This window comes from Natator depressus, chromosome 1, assembly GCF_965152275.1.
Source record: "Natator depressus isolate rNatDep1 chromosome 1, rNatDep2.hap1, whole genome shotgun sequence".
NCBI lineage: Eukaryota > Metazoa > Chordata > Testudines > Cheloniidae > Natator > Natator depressus.
Genome location: NC_134234.1, coordinates 291,280,080 through 291,300,369, shown reverse-complemented (window position 1 = coordinate 291,300,369; position 20,290 = coordinate 291,280,080). Strand labels below are relative to the sequence as shown.

Sequence of the window (20,290 nt, the reverse complement as noted above, 5' to 3'; positions counted from 1 at the left end):
ACACAACAAGGATAACAACCCTTTATTACTCTTGCCCAAAAACAAGGAGACTGGGGATCCAACACCAACCACAAGTGATCATTTGGGCAAGCAATCCCATCATGCTGAGCACCTAGACAGGGTGGGTGTGTCCATGCAAACAAGATCAGCTTCTGATGTCTTTTTCCACAGCTCACCACTAGATGTCAGGGGAGAGCTCATTCACACTCTGCTTACGCTAGGACAGGGATCAGCAACCTTTGGCAGGCAGCCCACCAGGAGGCTGTGGGAAGTGGCAGCCGGCACATCCCTCGGCCCACGCTGCTTCCCGCCGCCCCCATTAGCCTGGAGCGACAAACCACGGCCAGTGGGAGCTGCGATTGGCCGAACCTGTGGATGCAGCAGGTAAACAAACCAGCCCGGCCTGCCAGGGGGATTACCCTGGCGGGCCGTGTGCCAAAGGTTGCCGATCCCTAGCACGCATGTTTGACAGCAGAATTCAGACTCTCTCTAATTCACACATCAAGAACAATACAACATGAACAAATGTGTCCCCCTGGCAGTACATTATTACTAAAAATGATTCAGTATTTGACGATAAAGATCACCTGTTTAGTACCTGAATCTCTAACCTGAGCCATTCTCCAAACTGACAATATGCCACAATATAAATGCAAAGTTAGAGTGCCTCTGCAAATAATTTATAGCTATTTTTGTTTGATCCTGAAGAAACAGAAATCGGCTTTTTAAATATAAAAAAGTGTTCTATTTAAAGAGGTGTTAAAAATAAAAATCTGGCTTGATTCCAATTAAGAATCCAGTTTTGCATAAGGGCCTGATCCTGTTCCCACTGGAGTCAAAACTCATACTGACTTCAATCGGAGGAGGGCTGACCCTAAAAGAGTAAGTTAACTTCTTTACAAGGTCAGCCTTAGGTATATGCAAAACTATCCTAGGATGGAAAAGGCATTAAGTATGACTAAAGATGGTGTTTTCGATATAACTGGAATTTTTCATTTTTTCTTGAAAAGCGTAGATGTATTTAGTAAATATTGGTTTATATGGAAGAAAATGCATATTTCTGAATCTTTCCTTTCACACCGAAATCAGCTCTGCCTTCTCCTGGTTGGTTTCAAATGTTCAGTGCTCTATACCAAGTCTATTACTGGTCAGTTTCAAAAGGGTTAGTGCTATTTGATATTCCTCTTGGTCTAAGGTAACTCATGGTTGAGTATGTGTCTCTGCATGGTGGTTTGATGTGCTATCAGCTCAACCATTTGGGCTGGCTGCTCCCATAACCTTTTTTTTTTTTTTTTTAAACGAAGAGCAGCACCAAGTGTAGGACATACTCTTATCTAATACCAACTGATGCTTTCATGGTGCCCTTCATGTAAACACTCCAGAATGCTACACTTACTAAACGAGGGGAAATGGTTTACAAAATAGTAATGAAAAGCCAGATCAAATGTATGCAATTTAAGAGTAGAGTTTTGGTTAAAAAAAAAGAGATGGTGAGAACAGAACATCATTTGTGGAAACTATTCTAGAATTTGGATTTGTAAAACAAAAACAAATACAGTGCTTGCTCCAAAGGACTAAATATTATGGTTCGGAAGTTTTAAGACTAGTACTAGAACAATCTAATTCATGACCAGAAGAGTAAAAATTAATTATGATTGGAACCAAGTGGCAAAGCCATGTAAACCCTTGCAGACAGTCAACACAACCTTAACATTGATTTGATAACTCAATGGAATTGGAGAAGCTGATACTGCTGTTGGGGAAAATGGGCATTTTCTTCAAGAAAATACCATCTATAGCAGTATTTCATTATTTGGATTTGATTTGAGTAAACTCATAACGGATGGGATAGATAACAAAACAGAATGGTTGTGATTCTGATGAGTAGCAAACAGGGATGTATCCTTTTCAGCATGATGTTGATTTCAGTTGCCTTCAGCATTGTCTCCTGAGTGCACCCAGTCATAGATGACCAAAGGAATGCTCACGAGGGAAAACAATATTCCCAATGCCATGAAAAGAGAAGCCTGAAAGAAAAAAGGAAAGGAGTCTTTCAACTAAGGTAACTTTTTTCCTTACAGAGACTTACAAATTGATACTGGGTTTCAAAATTACAAATGAAAACAAAGCTCTGAATTCCTTTTAAGCACTGAGAATGAAATTTTCCTCTATCCTCCGTTCACAACCTCCGCCTTAAGTGCTCATTTCAGTGACTATCTGAAGAGGACTGAATGGGTTCTCCTTTGGTACCCATCAGCTCTGCTCTTTAACTAGCTAAAGGGCTCATGGCAGAATGAAATAAAGCACATGCACTGAGTCATCCCATGCGGGTTTACTTGCACAGTATTTCAGCCATTGTCACCTTATGGAGCTAATGAATTAACCCACATATGTTATGTAAGATTTTTGCATGTTAGTGCAGAGAAATAACTATGGAATCACGAGCCTGGCCCAAATGAAGTTCTTGATTATGGAGGAATTAAATAAAATTAATCCAAATCACTACTGTAATATGAACAAAACCAAAGGCATGATGACAGAAGGGCTGGTTTGGTAGTGCACTGAGTGCACTCAGCAAACCACAGGGACTATTCAGAATCTTACATGACTCTGTTCACAACTGGGAAATTAACAGGATCCTTGACCTTTATCAAAGAAGTTTTTTATTCTAATCTCAGTATGGGAAGGATTGTGACATCTTCTGAACTGCAAACCTCCCTTGATATTCAGTAAAAACTTGTAAAGCCCTGCTGAGATCAAGTTGTCACAGTCCTGTATGCTTACAAACAGTGAAGAGCTGGCTCCTTTTGCAGGGGGCGCCCAAAATTTGACTGTGATCCCTTAAAACAAATGTAAAGCGCTGCAAACATGACACACTGCAGGTTCTTTCAGGTAATATGTTGCTGTGGAAAATAAGTTGTGGCTATGGTGGCAGTTCCTTTGCTACCAAACTTCAAGGGACTCAGAACCTTGCTAGGGATTATTACTATTTAAACTGTGGTACTTCCAGAAGGCCCCCAATTAGATTTGAGGCCCCAATCAGATCAAGGCCTCAGTGTGCTAGGTGCTGTACAAACACATAAGAAGGTAAGAGTCCCCACACCAAAGGTCTTACAATCTAATTTAAGACAAAACACTGCACAGGAGTGTGACAGAGGGAGGGAGGACAAGGGTAACAGCAGCAGGTTCACGTATGTTCAGACAACCATATTAGATCTGTTCTCAACCTAATACATTTTAATGAGTAACACGCAAAGCACTAAATTGATCTACAGAAAAACATACCCAAATCCTCTGAGTAAATTTTTCTGTATCCTGATGTGTGATTTTTAAATACAGCGATGAAGGAAGAATGAAAATCAACATATTGGCAGAAGTTACTCCTGTAACATTCAAATAAATATGTTAGTTATTGTAGAATTTCACATCTGCCAACAGCTATTTATTATTATTATATAAAACCAGAATACTGTACCTACAACTCCAAAAATATCCTTCATTGAGGGGATAAAAATTACTAACAGGTTGATGATAACCAGGAGGACAAGAGTAACCACAACATGACGACATAAGTCATATTTTGTTTTTTTAGCCAGCTCAAATAAAGAAGAACGCACCTGTAGGAAAAGGAAGAGTTCTCTATTAGGAGGAGCATTCAACATTCAAGCCCATATACTAATTTTTATTGACTCTGTGCATGACAATGAGATTTGCATAGATGCCCCAGTGATTCTGGAGGACTCAAATGTACTGCCTTTGGAATAAGGATTAAATTTAATTCAAAATCTGAGAACCGGATTTCTATGTGTCTGTACGAGTGTATTTTCCCCCAGATTATATTTCTTGACAGAGGTGGGGGAGTATGTTGACATGTACATTTTAGTTCAAAATTAACTGCTGTTCTGCTAGGTTGAAAGCTCATGTAATCGGCTTTGTGTGTGGAATTAAACAGCGAAGGGAAGGAATGGGATTCACCTACATCCAATGCTGCAACACAGCCACTCTGTGGCTGCCATTTCAGCCTACACAATGGAATGTCACCCATGTGGGCAGGGAGGTATTGAATCCACTGGATCTGCATAATTTCAGATTTAGTGACTCCTCCCCCAGCCTGCCCACAATGCCCCTTTCTGTGTCAGACTCTTCAAATGTTGTACAGAGCTCCTTGATCCCTGCAACACACCGGGAAGTGGAGGCTGCCCTCATGGTCAGTCCATCTCACCCTCTCATGAAGAGCCCTACTACAACGGGGTTACTGAAAGGGATTTCTGTGGTTCCTCTGTTCTTGGATGAATTTCATCCTTGATTCTGCCCCTATTGAGATCAATAGGGTAGGACGGGGCCCTTATGTATTTTCATTTTAAATCGACTTAACACCTTCCAGTTCCAAGAGAGAATAATTTATTTTAATTGTATGATAGTTTCTTATTCTCCCATCCAAACTCCCAACGAAGCCAATGGGAGTTTAGTATGTGGAAAGACTGACTGCAGGATCAAGTACTCGCTGTAGTCTGCCACTGATTCAGAAACCAGGCCCCACACACAAGCCAGCCTTGCTTTGGGAGAGTGCACCTACTACAGATCTTAGCTGTTTCCAAATTGCAAGGAGCCTGATACTTACAGTGAAAAACAGCACTGGCACTGTGAGTATGACTGCAAAAATGACAGCCACACGCACTGTCAGGATAAGGATGTCATCTCTACTCTGGTAGTTGTGAAGCAGATCTGAGTGCACATTGTCTGCAGAGAAGACAATAATGTAAGTGTTCCTGCAAATAAGCAATTAATTTATAGAAACCGTCACTAAACAAGGGCCTTCTTGTGCAATAAGTGATGTATCAACAAACAAAAGGGCAGGAAATGAAACATTCTTGAGTTAAAATAGGTTTTAAACCATAATCTAGTGATTCCATTTTTCAAGATTAACTCTTTGGGGCCCTGTTTCCGAAAAGCATCCCTAGTCAAGAAAGCACAAGGTTAACTCTAAGCTAAAGTCCATTGCAGGAAGACTACAGGGAGGCATAGCATAGCTACTGGGGACTTTTTGGCAGCTTAAACTTATATAAAAATAACCACATACACTGTCTCTGCTGAATTTATACTAAATTATTAGGTTTCACTAAAGTCCAAATAGCAAATAGAGTGCTAGGAGAAAACAGAACAGCTTCTCTTGAAGAACAAACCCCGTTTTAGGTCAACCCTTTCCCCATGCAACATGAGGTTTCTCCAACCACACAAACTGCCATCCAGCTACTTCTGGAGGCTACCCCAACATCCCCATTTTCCCCCTTGAACTTACCCTCCTCTCTCAGCAACACTCACAGCCCCTGCACCTCAGTGACCACCTCCTGGAGGAAGTGATCCATTCTCAATGCTGCTGATATGGGTCACTGGGAGTGCCACATGCTGGTGTACTGACAGTATTTTAACAAGGCCTCCCACAAAAGCATCTATCTCCCTTAACCAGTGAGAAATGCTATGGACCAGGTGTACGCATGCTGGCAGACAGGAAGAACATAGAATTCATTTGTTTGTTTCCGCACCTTTAAAAAATTCACATAACTGTAACCAAAGGAAGCAAATGCACTGGGCACAAAAAAAGTATATTAATTTGCCCTTTTCTGGAGGTGTTCAGACTTTGTTTCTAAAAGGTGTCCTGAAAAAACTGATAGCACAGAACAGTGGTCAGCCTGTGTAATCTGAAGTGGAGAGGCAGGAGGGTAAAGACCTTGCAGGGGGCTCATTGGGGATATATAGTTTTAAAATACCTGCCATTTGGTGCAATCGGGTCTATTCCTAAAGGCAAAAATATTGCTTGTCAGAAAGATTTGACCCTAAAGGATAAACCCTCTCTGGCAAGAATCACTTATCAATACACAGAAAAAGCCTGAAATCATCCCAAACTTCTTCAGTTTGAGGGTGCAATTTTAAAAGGGGGCTGGCATAGCCTCTTCTTGTACCTGGCTTATACCACATGAGGCACATTCTGCCATTAGAAGCCCAGGCTGCTGCCCCTGTACCTCTGGTCTCCCACTCAGCCTGACCACGAAATACCACACAGCCCAAGCAAGTGACCTTTAGCAACACCTAATTTTTTGTAACTGTACTCTTGTAGTGTACCTATGGCAATAACGCGACACCCTGAGCAAACAGACAAGTGGTGTTGGTTTAAAAAAGAGAAGGCCAAAATAAACATGCTATTCTGGTCTATGAAAGGATGGTGGAAACGGTTACAGGAAAAAAAGTGCATTTAAAAAAGGCATGTTCCTGTCAGTCTCAAATAATGATCCATGGGGAAGAAGAAAAGTAATGCTGCCCTTCCACGCCCCGATTCTACAACTGATAGTGTGCAGGCAAACATTGGGGAGGGGGGCTCTCGCAGATGCAGCATTATCCACACACTATTAATATTCAGACACATGGTAAAGTAGAAAAGAATTGGGTTTCCTTTCCTCACAGATTCACGCAATCTGTAGGGTTAGATTTGCCTCCTGTGTGGACTTGTCTCCAGGGTTCCTGCTCCAGGTCGCCCCCTGGACCCAGTCCCAGCACTCAGCCAGATATCTGTTCTGTGGTATCTGGGAGTTTTGGTGCATTAGTTTGGTCTTAAGAGGCTCAGATCCTTCAGCTGAACCAGAGATAGTCCAACCCTTCCAGGGTTTGTCAATAAACCCAAATGAAGTAACCGCAAATGAAACATCCCATGTGCGGGGTCAGAGTCCCCTTCATCTTCTGTAAAGCAGCAGGCCCCAAGTAGGCTCACAGACTAGTGTCAAAGATTAGTCCCATCATAAGTGGATCCACAACAGGTCCTCCCTTCCTTTGAGGAGGGGTTTCCAGGCAGTATCAGCTAAGGAAGCCTTTAGCCAGAACTTGGTCCAGTAGCTAAAACTGAAGATTTGCTGTCCTGATTGGTCTGCCCCCCAATTCAGCTGGGTTTTTCTCTTTTAAGCTCCTCCCTCCAATTCTGATATCGCCTACAGGTGTAGCAAGGCACAGCCAAGTGAGTCCACAATAGCTCATTAACCCTGTACTATTTGTAATACTGGGGCCGGCAGGTCTAGCCCCACCCAAAACTAAAAGGCCCGCCCCCCTCAATTAATCAGAGTAACCACTAAGCCCAGACCACAATTGATTTCTGGGGACAACAAATGGGAAAAAAAAAAAAAGAAAAGAAACAGGAGCAGGAGTGAGGTCACAGGTTGAAAATCAGGGATCTGGAGCATGACACTGAACAGAGAATCCCAGATAACACCGACTGCTCCTCAAAGGTGTCTAGGGAGTCAGTGGACCCTGCTCAGAGGAACTCTGCCTGGAGGCATGATCATACGAGGGATCAGAAGTAGGCCCCACAGTTACAGAGCACAGTCCTGTTCAGCTTCTCCCTCCTGGTATAATGGATGGAAATCTTGGGCAAGCACCAGGAGGAGATTAACAAGGAGGCCTCATGACTTTCTGGGGCCATGGATGAGGTGTGCCACGACCAGGAAATGTGAGGAAAAATGCAGCCAGATGCTCAGTAAGAGGTTCTGGAGGAACAGGAAGAGGGGCTGCAAGTGTGCTAGGCTCATTAACCCTGTGTTGCTGAGAGCGGGGTTTGTAAACCCCATCACAGGACTCCAAACTCCTCCTACATGAGGTGGGAATTTCAAAGAAGTTCCAGGAAATGAATCTTGGGGAGTTTATTCGCCTCCTCAAACTTCTTGGGGAATCAGATCTGCAGCTGGTGTAAATCTGCCTGGCTCTCTTGAAGTCAATATGATCTACTGATTTATACCAGCTGAAGATCTGGCCCATTGTGGCTATTTCTTCAGGACCATACAACTGGATCATTAATTCTAATATTTTGTTTGTCGTTTTCTATGAAAACTTACTGGCTAGCAGCAGCCCAACTGTTGGATAAGTGGCCACCAGTCTTGGCACTTGCAGCCTTCCTCAGTTTTCTTGGCAAAATCCATTAAACAGAAATGGTGAATTCAAATTATCTTACTTTCTGCAAATTGGAGGCTTCATACCCACCATGACAGCCTCATGGTAGAAACGAATATATTTTTTGTAAGTTGTTAGGTCACCAAAAGTTCATCTGTCTATGACAGAAATGTAAAATTTCAAATTTGCTTCTCCTACCCATCAATATCCAAATATGCATTGGTTACCAACCTTTCCAGACTACTGTACCCCCTTCAGGAGTCTGATTTGTCTTGTGTACCCCAAGTTTCACCTCACTTAAAAACTACTTGCTTACAAAATCAGACATAAAAAGACAAGAGTGTCACAACACACTATTACTGACAAATTGCTGACTTTCTCATTTTACCATGTAATTATAAAATACATTGATTAGAATAGAAAAACTGTACTTATAGTTCAGTGTACCTGAAGCCCGAGTCCCACTGCCCGGGGCCGAAGACTATAACTTAGTTTCATGGGGCCCCCTGTGGTATGGGGCCCCAGGCAATTGCCATGCTTGCCATCCCCTAATGCCAGCTCTGCACTTGTGACCCCCCTAAACCCATCCTGCAAACCCGTTGGGGGTTGCAACCACCAAGTAAAGAAACACTGAACTAGGTGAATATCTAGATAAGTTGACGTACCCCCTGGAAGACCTTTGTGTACCCCCAGGGGTACACGTCCCCGTGGTTGAGAACCACTGACATAATGAATGACTGTAACAAACATGAAGGCTGTAGCTTGACAGGGCACTTGAAATCTAATAAGAAAGACTGATGACCTTTTGGTGCCCCTGATGGAAAACTCACAGGTCAAATCTGTGATCTCCCTCTGATTGACTTAGTGGCCTGTAACGAACAAATGTACCAAATTTCAAGACTCAAACTGCTTTAGAACATTAGCTCTCAATCATCCTGCCAGTGTAAGGGTCTCTGTGTTCTCCGATTTTTATTTATTCTGCATATTCCTTTTAATAAGGAAAAAAAATAAGATTTGCTTGGTTTTTGTATTTTTAAAGTGAATTAGTGTTCATGAAAGGAGGCGGGTTGAAAATCTTGGACACTGAAGTATTCAGAACTGCGAAAGTATTTCAAGCAGCAGCATTCCAAGCTTACCTAAACTGCATCACCAATGTATTTAACTTGAATGGGTAGGGACCAGTTCTTGCTAACAGAGGGAGTACAGTCTCCACATCCATTGCCTCTGTGCCACGGCAATAAGGCTGCCAATTACTGTGGTGATGATTTTGACACCTATTCACTAAGCGCTATCCTAAGATCACAATCTCATTTTACACAGGCAATTGAATAGCCAATCAGATATCACTTAATCACTTTAGGTCATTACTGATCTGAGCTGAATTGAAACTAGTAACTGAAAGTTACTGATATGACGCTGCTAAGCTCCAGTTACCCAAAATAAAACTAGTTTACATTAAACTTGTGCCTTTGCTCCTTTCTCTTTCATTTTTGAAGTTAAATTAGCAAATGCTGCTTATACCTACTGTGTGTAGTCACTCAGAGCACCGGCAAAGAAGAGATTTGTATCTTTATGGAAAAATTTAGGGAAATTGTTTTCAAAATTCTAGTAAGGTAAGTGAGTGGGATTCTCCTTTTTCAGCAGGTAAATGTTATTGATTTCACCTGGATTCTTTCTGACAGATATGTTAGATCAGCAAAAACTGCTTACTTACCATAGAAAGTTAAATAGCCAAAAATGGCAGTCATGAAGTACATAACGAACATGGCAAAAAATGAGGTATTTGAAACCATTTGCATTCTCTTCTGTGTGCGACTGGAAAAAGAAGGAAAAATAATAAATGGCTGTATAAATCTTTGCACAAACAAAATTAACTAGCATCGGAGAGACTCCAGAGTGTGTCTTTCTTCATTTAAATCAGTGATCCCCAATAGCTGTATTGAAGGAGGAAAATGACTGGGGGACTAAGTCTCCCAAAAGCCATTGCTAGCCTCCCAGTTTTGCTAGGATTTTAAGTCAAGGGAACATAATGACCATTCTGTGAATACTGCCCTCCCCAAATCACAACGGGTGGCTATGGCCCCTAGCAGAGAAGGGGTCAGCTTGGAACTGCTTCTGTGTGCAAATTAAAGGACCAGTAAAACAACAGACTGTTAACATCCTAAATGTTTGCAAAAAATGGTCTGTGTCCTCTGGTAAGGAGAACCGCTGTAGTTTAAAAAAAAATTGGTTAAACATAAACATTTCATTTTTGACACTTATTTTGAAATGCTTAAACCTGGGTGCCTAAAGTTGGGCTCTTAATCCATATTTTGATCCCAAAATAGAAACACCCAGATTTCTAGAAGAGCCGAGCACCCAAAAATCCCACTGAAGTCAATGGAAGCTGAAAGTGCCCAACAGCTCCCAGTTAGACACCTTATTAAGTGGCCAGCATTTCAACAAACAGCAGATCCTTTGACAAGGATGGGAACTGCAGCAGGCTGAGCATTGCTGAAATTCCAGTAACTTCTTTTAGGTACTTAAATAGGAGCTGAACTCTTTTGGCTTTGAAGAACTAATGCAAAGACATTAATATAGAGTAAAGAGAGAAAATGGCAAACAGACATTTAGGAGCAGATTTTGCTTCATGGCAAAAAATGTTTTCATCTAAGGTATAAAAATATCAGCCCTGATTCTCCACTCGATCTGAGCTATGCTGGAGGGAGCAGTTGCAAGGAGCCAGCTGCAGATCCCTGATCATTGGCTGCTCAGCCTTGATGGATGTTAGAGCAGCAGGGGGGCTACTGTAACTTGCACCAGTGCAAATCAAGTCACCACACCTACTGCCTGCTCATGCCCCTTTGCTCCCCTTATGCTAGGGACAGAGGTACAGTGGCTGGTGTGGGAGGCTCCTCTTCATCTTTCTTACACAAAGAAAAGTTATTGGTGCCAGTCACATCATTTAACTACACTTGATGTGGTTTAAAAACACATTGGGGTGAAAGCCTGTACATAAAAAGCATAACTTGTTACTGTCACAGGCTTTTTGCTACACTGGAATCAATGGCATTAGCTGAAGTACTAGACTATCTTGTAAACTATAATAATTTGCACTGCTTGGCTCTTCAAAATAGCTGTGTCATTCTAAAGAAAACCCCTGGGATGTCATGTTACCCCATAGGGAACCCAGATTTACCTAGCTTCAAGCAGTGCTCCTTTGTTTTCTGATTTCATTAAACTATCTTTCGTTTGAATTACAAGGGTGATGTGGAGCAACTCTGCACTAACATTTTACACTCTAAACAGTCCATTTTAAACAATCAAACAATAAAAAACATCTTACTCTTTAAGTTCGCTGTAGATTGGAAGGACCGATGGGTGGCACACAAATGCAAATGCAAGGGTGGGCAAAGCATAAACAGTCTGTTTGAACATAATTGAAGAAAATCCAGTTAGGAAAAATACATATTAAGAAATCATTAGTGTTTCAACTACTTCATCTCCCAACTCTCTGAGCTCTTCAACTGAACACTGAGAGTCCTTGCAGGGAAGGCAGAGCGCCTGTCAAATAACTCGTATTTAACAAAACATCAGGAACAATAACTTTTCAATGTGAGGACACAATCTATGCATTTTTCTTGCAAATATTTTGGACTCAGTTCAGAGACAGCAGTCGTGTAGCTGCTGCTACCACCCAGGGCCACCGGGGGGGGGGGGGGGGGGAAGTGGGGCAATTTGCCCCAGGCCCTAGGCCCCACAGGGGCCCCCATGAGAGTTTTCGGCGGCACTTCGGTGGCGGGTCCTTCAGTGCCGTCGAACACACCCAGAGTGAAGGACCCGCCGCTGCTTCTTCCGCTCTGGGTCTTTGGCAAAGTGCCCCAAAGACCCGGAGTGGAAGGACCCCCGCCACCGAAGACCCCAGGTCCCCTGAATCCTCTGTGCGGCCCTGCTACCACCGGGTTTGTTCCCTTGAATAAGACACTTTCACATCCTCTACTATTGCTGCCAAACACACTCTTGTGTGAGAGAGGCAAATGTTTGATCTTTACGTGCCATGAGGAGGAAAATTATTTCAGTGACATAGAATGGATGCTCAGAGGTGTCTGATCATGATAGATAAGAGCTGGATTGTGATATTTAGGCTCAGCCCATAGTAAGGAGCAGTGCAGAGGGTCACTGTCCCAGAGGGAGTACTGGGACACATTCTGTTTCAGGGAGGCAAATGCCTGCTGGAGTTCCCAGGCATTACAACCTCTGGGTATTGATTGATAGTGTAGTTCATTCCCTCTTTGAAGCTGGCCCTATCTGCTGCCTGGTGCAAAGAGAGGCAGAGCCTCAACTCCTTGAAGTCCAATGGAACCTGCCCCTTACACAAGCTGAGGGAGAAGGTTCATTATGCCCTCTCCATCACAGCGCATCTGTGAAAGGCCCATGGAGACTGGATCTAAATGATGTGTCTAATTGACTAGGAATATGGAGTATGATATCAAATTATCTGAATTAAAAATAAATATCATAGAAAGAAACATACCTTGGAATTAAAGGTAACATACTTTGGTTGACACATATCTTCATGTGCTGAGCTAACATTTGATATGATAGGTGATGTTGCATTTGGCTCCAGTACTGGGCAGGAAAGTTGAAATTTCTTGTAGATAACCTGGAATAAAGTGTCACATGGTAAACTGTAAAAACTATTATTAAAATAAAAATGCATACTGAAGACACTATAGGAGCAACTCTAATCCAACCAAAACAGCAAGCAGAACTTACCACTATGAGGAAAAAAACCATGCAACCAAGGGAAAATCCACTAGTATATCCAAGATACCCTAAAAGAAATACAAAAGAAATAAAATCAATAACTCATTTAGTGGTCACATTTATTTTGTTTTTGTTCTTTTTATAGCTTGTTACTTTATAACATAGTTAAAATTATTACATATAACATGCACCATGAACTTCAGGATAGTATAAAAGTGCTTCTCATTTTTCTGTAAATCTGTCATTTCACAAGGTTGCTACATTTCAGACATATTAAAACTCTGTTCTGATATGTCTGACCCTCATTTAATATTCCTCTCCTGCCTCCTTGCAGATCATCTATATGGCAGTTTGACTTTGACTTCTTGAGAATGACTTTCACAATGGACGTAAACTTGGTAATAGGAAAATATGCCGCAAATAATGAAGTGCTTAAATGTTAAAAGTTACTATGGATTAGATTTTCCAAAGGATTTTTATTTTTATTTCAAGGGCAGTTAGGTGCCTAACCCCCCTAGGTGCTTTTGGAAATTTCAACAGATGCCTATTAGCAACATTAGGCACCTAAATACCTTTGAAAATCTGGCCATATAGGGTGAGAGGTGCCTAGTGGAATCTAAGGAATATCCATATCCATATACACATATTACCTAGACCAGCGGTGGGCAAACTTTTTGGCCCGAGGGCCACATGGGGGTTGCGAAACAGTATGGAGGGCTGGGTAGGGAAGGCTGTGCCTCCCCAACCAGCCTGGCCCTTGTCCCCTTCCACTTCCCGCCCCCTGACTGCCCCCCTCAGAACCCCTGCCCCATCCAGCCCACCCTGCTCCTTGTCCTGTGACCGCTCCCTCCCAGGACCCCCCGCCCCTAACCACCCCCCACCCCCTATCCAACCCCCCCTGCTCCCTGTCCCCTGACTGCCCCGCCCCCATCCACGCCCCCAGCCCTCTGACAGGCCCCCCGGGACCCCTGACCCATCCAACCCCCCACCACTCCTTGTCTCCTGAGTGCCCCCTGCCAGGACCCCCATCCCTAACTGCCTCCCAGGACCCCACCACCTACCCAACCCCCCTGCTCCCTGTCCCCCCCTCCCGGGACCCACCTGGTCCCTCACCCCCTATCCAATGCCCCCTGCTCCTGTCTCCTGACCGCCCCCCTGAAAACCTCTGCCCCATCCAACCACCCCCTGTCCCCTGACTGCCCCCCGGGACCTCCTGCCCCTTATCCAACCCCCCCCCCCCGCCCCCTTACCATGCCGCTCAGAGTGGCAGGAGAGCCTTATTGGAAAGCCTGGGAGGTGGGCGGGTGCAAACTGCGCTGCCCACGTGGCAGTGTCACTACAGGGAAGGGGGACAGCAGGGGAGGAGCCAGGGGTGAGCCTCCCCGGCCGGGAGCTCAGAGGCCGGGCAGGACGGTCCTGCGGGCCGTAGTTTGCCCACCTCTGACCTAGACAGAACTAGTCAAAAATTTTCAATGAGAATTGTTATTGAAATTTTGAATTTTGATGGAAAAAACATTTTTTGACAATTCTGTTGCAGTTAAAAAAATTACTAGTTCTATGTAATATTAATTTACCTAATGGAATAAACACGCAGGTGGTCATAAAAACTGTAATCAGTTGCTACCAGCAAATGGAAGAGATAACGAATACATTATTTTGAATCAATTTAGTTATACTATGCTCATATGTCATGTTACTAGCTTTTAATTTAGCCTGGCTTGTTTCAGGATGCCTAATACATAGCTTATTCCTGTGCTAAGGCCACTTTATTCATGACTGAGCACTGCCCTCTACATTATATCTGAATGGCCAATACGACCTAGAGGGGAGCAAAATTTGGGTACCCCCACTTTATTCTAACAATATTTGAGTCTTACCTAAGTTCTTAAGAAGACACAAGGGGAGGATTATAGTAAATGTTACGGCTACAACAAGAATTCGCCCATCCACATACCATGCCCTGTAAAACATTTCAAAGATACAGTGAAATCTCTTCTTAAAGCACTATCACTGTTTTTTAACATTGGATCAGCCATCCAGAATTACAGCATTTTCTCTGGCTTCCATATGTTGTAAGCTCAAGTACAAGCAAATACTGGGACAATTTCTGAACTTCCTAGGGTACTGGTTACATATGGTAGTAAAATGAATAGTTTATCAGTAATTGCTTAAAAAGTGGCACTCTTTGGAATCTGAGCCACAACGGATTTTCATAGTTAGAGGGCAAAATGTTGCCCTTACTGGTAGGAGTGGTGGCCTGGGTGAAGGGATGGAGCAATACCAGTTGGCATTAGATAGAAGCTCTCCTGCCAGCACAGGAAAAGACAGATCAAGCGGTCAGACAGTGCCGTGCAGCATATACTGCACACAGCAGTATACCCGCTTAACCTACTGAGGGCCTAGTCACATGCCCTAAATGACAGACCATGCTACTGGGGGCTGGGATACACCAGCCCCCAGTCACTTGACCCCTTCCCATAGTCTGTGGTTAGAATCCTCTCCTGGTGGTTTGCAGGGAAAGGGGAGAAATGCAGGATTGTTCTCTACAACATATTTTAAAGTGTTCTGTCCAGTCTTGTATGAAACATCTTCAGGATGGTGTTTCCACTTTTTAGCTAAGTTACAAGACATCATATAACTTGATGTAACAAACAAGACATGTACCAATGTAAAGAAATATCCCTTTTTGTTTTGTTTAAGGTGACGGTAGATGCCATCAAGCAGTAACAAGTGGCAGAAATCTACCCTAGGTATTCCACTCCTGTCATGTTTTAGTATTGGGGCACTGTGGCAGGGGTGGCCAAACTGTAGCTCGTGAGCCACATGTGGCTCTTTTACAGTTAAAGTGCAGCTCGCTGAGCGCCCAACACCCCCCTCCATTCTCCACCTACCAGATAGGGGTATGGGGGTGAGAGCTCAGGACTTCTCCCTTGCAGTGGGGTGGTGGGGTAGGGGCTTCTCCACAACGGGGAAGGGGGTTTCAGGGCTTCAGCCTCGTGGAGTGCATCTGCCAGGGCTGGGGGCTTCAGCAGGAGCAGGGCTGAAGCCCCAAGCACCATCAGGCGACTCCCATGGGGCTGAAGCCCCAAGCCCCAGCAGCTGCACCCCGGCCCTCGAACTTCTGAAGACTGTCATATGTGGCTTGGAGGGTCAGTAAGTTTGGCCTCCCCTGCACTTTGGGGAGTTCTTTACAGATTGACTGCTACAAGGTGATCAGAACTCCTGGAGGTGCTGAGTGCCTTCAATGCCCATTGGTTTCAATAGGTGTTGAAGGTGTTTAATAGACGCAGGTATCGCTCAGGATGTTGTGGGATCAGACCATATGATAAGAATGTTGTAGAAATCATTCTTCTGAAGGAAAATCTAGACAGTGATCACAAAGGCTAATTTATTTTTTCTTTTCTCTTCCCCTCCCACGCTTTACAATCCCATTAGGGACCCTGCTGTGAAGATCTGACACTAACATAAGGAACAGCCAATAATTAGTGCTTTTATAAACCCATACTGTAGTTTATCTACATGAAGTTTAGACTCTGAAGTCAAGTAAGCAAAATAGTATTAAACTTACGAAAATGCTTCTTCTTTTCCCATAAGAAACTTTATGGCAGAGGGCAGCTCATTTTTTACTATGAAGAGATAGCTCAGCATTGCTGGGGGAAAATGAGACAATTTTAGAAAGTAGACATGATATCTTGTGGAATGAGCACATAGAAGGATACTGGACACGGGTTCTCATGCCAATCCGAAGTAAATACAAGCTGATCTAAGGCAAAGAAGTTTCATTGATTCTAAGATACTGATCCAAGCTGGGTTTTCCCTGATATGTCATTTCAACAGACTACACAGAGAATATTACTTTGAACTGCACAACAGAACACGAGGGCCCCCAAAACATCATTGGGAGAATGACAAATCTGACACGCATAAATGTATGTGCATTCCTTTGTTTGCTCTTGTCTTTTATACTCCCTTTACCTCCAGTATTCTGGAGAGAAGTGGATCCAAAAACAATCATTTTTCCTGGGGTGCCAAAGACCTGCTCGCCAAGCTTTTCATACACCATGCAGCCTGCGTAAACCAATTGGAGGAGAAATCAGGAGTGACAAGCAACTGTCAAGTCAAAACATTTAAGATTCCTCTTCATTCAGCTAATTTCCCCATCCATGCTGCTATTTCTTCCCTTTTCACACAAATATGGGTCTCTATTGTAACTGACAGGAGTCAAGCAAGCTTATTTGGAAATATCCTCCTCACATTTTTAAATGTCAGGAGTGGCTACCAATCACTTTTTGAAAGTTGGAACTCACAATGAGACTATTATATCCCTTTAATGTAAGTGTCCTCATGACATTTAAAAACCTGGCATCCTGACGTCTTAAATTTGCTCCCTCAGTAGGAATAATATAAGATTTAACGGAAGATAATATTCAACACAGCAGGGATCTGCAAGCCAAGGCTTTGGCAGACAAGCTAGAGAGACACAACACTGCAATGCTCTAATTTTATACAGTTTGACTAACTGACTAGATTAATGCAGAGAGGCCAGACTGTTCATTTAAATTATTATTTTTATTTCCTTATGATAATATATTAATTTGAGTTCTCATTCTCCTATACTTCCTGTGAAAGAAGGAAAGTATGAGAACTATAATTAAATATTCTTTGTTTAAAGTCTGTCAAATTCAACTAGTAGCTAGACTGTCTACTAATTGCAAGATGTTCCAGTTGAATTTAGCAATTTTTTCCCCCAGTTGTGGCTTGGGCTGACAGAAAAGGTATAGCATTAAGAACGCAAGAGGATATGCAGTGAGAATGAAAGATAAATATTTCAGGTGTTACAGTGCACAGATTATCCAAAAGAGATGTCTCTCAGTTTGGGTTCCTCACATTCTCTCCTGGTTGACATTTTCTCTTTAAAACTCACATGAACAAGAATAAAATGCTGTTTGAGTTTTAATGCAATGTCTTCCTTAGCAGCCTAAAGCCCAGGACCCAAATTTTTTGCGTTTCAAGGACACAAATGTGTGTGCATCTGCATGCCTAATTTGAATATGCAATTGCTGCCATTGTATACACAGTCATGATAATTGTGTACACAAATTAGGTGTTCAAATGTGGAAGCATTCTCATGCATGGGTAATTTTGAAAGTTTGGACTAAAAGGTTATAACCTCAGGACATTATTCTTAGCCTATGTACAGTGAAGAGTTTAACATTACAATGGCACACTTTTATATACGTATTTAGAGTTATATATTGTGAGATTCTTGGGGCTTCTTCCCTATATGGAAAGTACCTATTATTATACCATGGGTACTGTTGGGAACATCAACTCTATTTTAGTGATGTCATCTTATCCCAGATAAGCTTCACTTTACAGAGTTTCATTATACCTCGAATTGCAATCTGCAGATTGTAATGCAATAAAACAGTTTGAGTCTTTCCTTCTACTTCACTAAATGAAATTTCACTGTATCAGAATTCTCTGTGAATTGGTTTGACTATATCTTTTCTTTATAGCAATGGGCCAGATTCTGGTCTCAGTTATACCAGTATAAATCTGGAGTAAATTTGATGGCTTCTGGCCCAGTTTCTCTTTTCTTTTTCAAACTGAGAAAAAAACCCAGCCATCTTGCTTTATTCTGAACATCTTTCACCTCTTGTTCTTTTCCCGCCTACTAAATTGATACATTATCATCTCAAATTACCTGTTTCCTTTGAACATATCAACAGGAGATTTATTGAATAAATAGACAGAAATGTCACTGAAGTCAACAGAAACCTAGAAGAGAGTGAAAAATAAAATGTATTATAATAAAATAATTCCTTGGTGTTGCAATTTTGTACATATTGGGACAGATTCTCATTTACACTAAGCCACCTTCATAATTTCTGGCAGTGCAAAGGGGCCCTAAAGTAAGTATAAATATAACTGACACATGCTTTATGGCTTCTTTACGTTGCTATAGTGTAAAAAGGGGACCTAGTATAAATGAGGCTCTGGCCCATTAAGTCTTATATTGAAGGCCTGCAGAGATCGACTTATGGTGCTCAAAGTTTATAGCCTATTAATTAGTAACCCCTCCCACTTTTAATCTAACCCAAAATAAAAATCTCCTACCATCAAAGCAAGATGATCTAGTCAGAGCAGCTGTGAGCCCTATGCTCCCGACTACTTAGTCTAATGATCTTTCTAAAATCTGAGGCACAGAATTTTATCTGTTTATCTAAGGACATGAGGGCCATATCCCAATGTTCTTTCCCAAGCCAAGTTCCAGTGGATATTAACGGTATCTACTGATATTGTTGTGCCTGATTCTGACAGTGCCACTGGGAAAGCAGGGACAGCACTGCCCCAAGTAGCCCTGCCAGCCTATTGTAGAGGATGCAGAGTGATCTCCCCCAATCTGTGCACCATTTCAGCTCTGCTCTGGAGTGGAAGGAGATGTGGTTCTTTTCCCTGACACTAGCATCCCTGTTGACACTAGCCTCACACTGTGTGCTCCCCAGAGTGGTGGTCTCTGAGGTACAGATGTTGAGCAGGGGAGACAGCAGAGACACCCCTCCTCTGAGGTACTGCATGGCACTGGCAACTCCAGTCCCTGTCCTTGCACTGAGAGAAGCAGAGGCTGAAGGGTTAGCTGCATCCTGCATTACAGTTGGTACTTCCTGCGATGGGGCATCCATCATTTGGCCCCTGGACTGTAATCACTGGTTTGCAGAAAAACTCGGGAATTAAAGTGGGAATGAATGCTTAGTCGATACTTGCAAAGGGCTGAGCAGCACGCCTGATAACAAGGCAGTACCATGGGCCAAGTGCACAACACTACCTTTGCTCAATGATCCATCTCCTGTAGACCAGGGAACAATTCAAGCACTGTGTGTTCCTTTTCTCCGTGTACAGTTACACAGGCTGATTGACAACACATTTTCATGATATGTGTAAAGAGTATTAAAACAATCTGTTGGAATTTCTATCATTTCTATCATGACAAAATGTCTTAGGACACCATCTAAACAAATCTAAAATTAAACAGAAAACAAGCTGCTACAATAGATGACAAAAACAAGTCTTTTCACTGAAAGGAACATGTGGGAATGACAGTTTGAAAACAATGTTTTCTTCCTTAGACTAGATATATTTCGGGGCCAAAATTATGCCTGCTCTTGCCATGATTGCATGGCCTGGGGAGTGGCGTAGAGTGGAAGAGGGCACAAGAAGCCCCATTCTTCTCAGTATAACTGTACAGAACATGCCACAATGATACAGACAGCATTACTCGATCTTAAGGGGGCATCAAACACAAATGGCACTGCACTTCCCAAAGGAACTTGTCCACCTTGCCTGCATTGTACATTGTAATGCCTCGAGGGCAGTGCTGGGAGAGCCCACACTGAACCTTTTCATAAGGTGGAGTAAGTGCTGCTGCTGAGCATGCTCCCTCCAGAGACATCATGCATGTTTTTGCACTATGTGGGCATAATGTCTCCAGCCATTATTGCTTGGCTGTTGAAGCTAGTCACTTGGCTAGTCATTGCTTGGCTGTTGAAGCAAGCCATAACTGAGCCCTTAACATTAAACTCCTAATTTGCTGACACCAAGCAAAGGGCGTTTT

At 42.8% G+C, this 20,290-nt stretch overlaps 1 protein-coding gene across 1 annotated transcript in view; it reads right to left on the bottom strand.

Moving 5' to 3' along the window:
- Positions 1 to 1,211: 1,211 nt before the first annotated feature.
- Positions 1,212 to 20,290, bottom strand: part of SLC38A1 (solute carrier family 38 member 1) — a 62,672-nt gene continuing 43,593 nt past the window's right edge. The window contains exons 5-16 of the mRNA XM_074942165.1: positions 18,383 to 18,456; positions 16,651 to 16,743; positions 16,244 to 16,325; positions 14,553 to 14,635; positions 12,685 to 12,743; positions 12,443 to 12,571; positions 11,255 to 11,334; positions 9,644 to 9,744; positions 4,622 to 4,740; positions 3,476 to 3,617; positions 3,286 to 3,383; positions 1,212 to 2,027 (exon numbers count right to left, since the gene is read on the bottom strand). Of these exons, the coding sequence (XP_074798266.1) occupies positions 1,926 to 2,027; positions 3,286 to 3,383; positions 3,476 to 3,617; positions 4,622 to 4,740; positions 9,644 to 9,744; positions 11,255 to 11,334; positions 12,443 to 12,571; positions 12,685 to 12,743; positions 14,553 to 14,635; positions 16,244 to 16,325; positions 16,651 to 16,743; positions 18,383 to 18,456 (1,162 nt within the window). The 3' untranslated portion in view covers positions 1,212 to 1,925. The remainder of the gene's footprint in view (positions 2,028 to 3,285; positions 3,384 to 3,475; positions 3,618 to 4,621; positions 4,741 to 9,643; positions 9,745 to 11,254; positions 11,335 to 12,442; positions 12,572 to 12,684; positions 12,744 to 14,552; positions 14,636 to 16,243; positions 16,326 to 16,650; positions 16,744 to 18,382; positions 18,457 to 20,290) is intronic.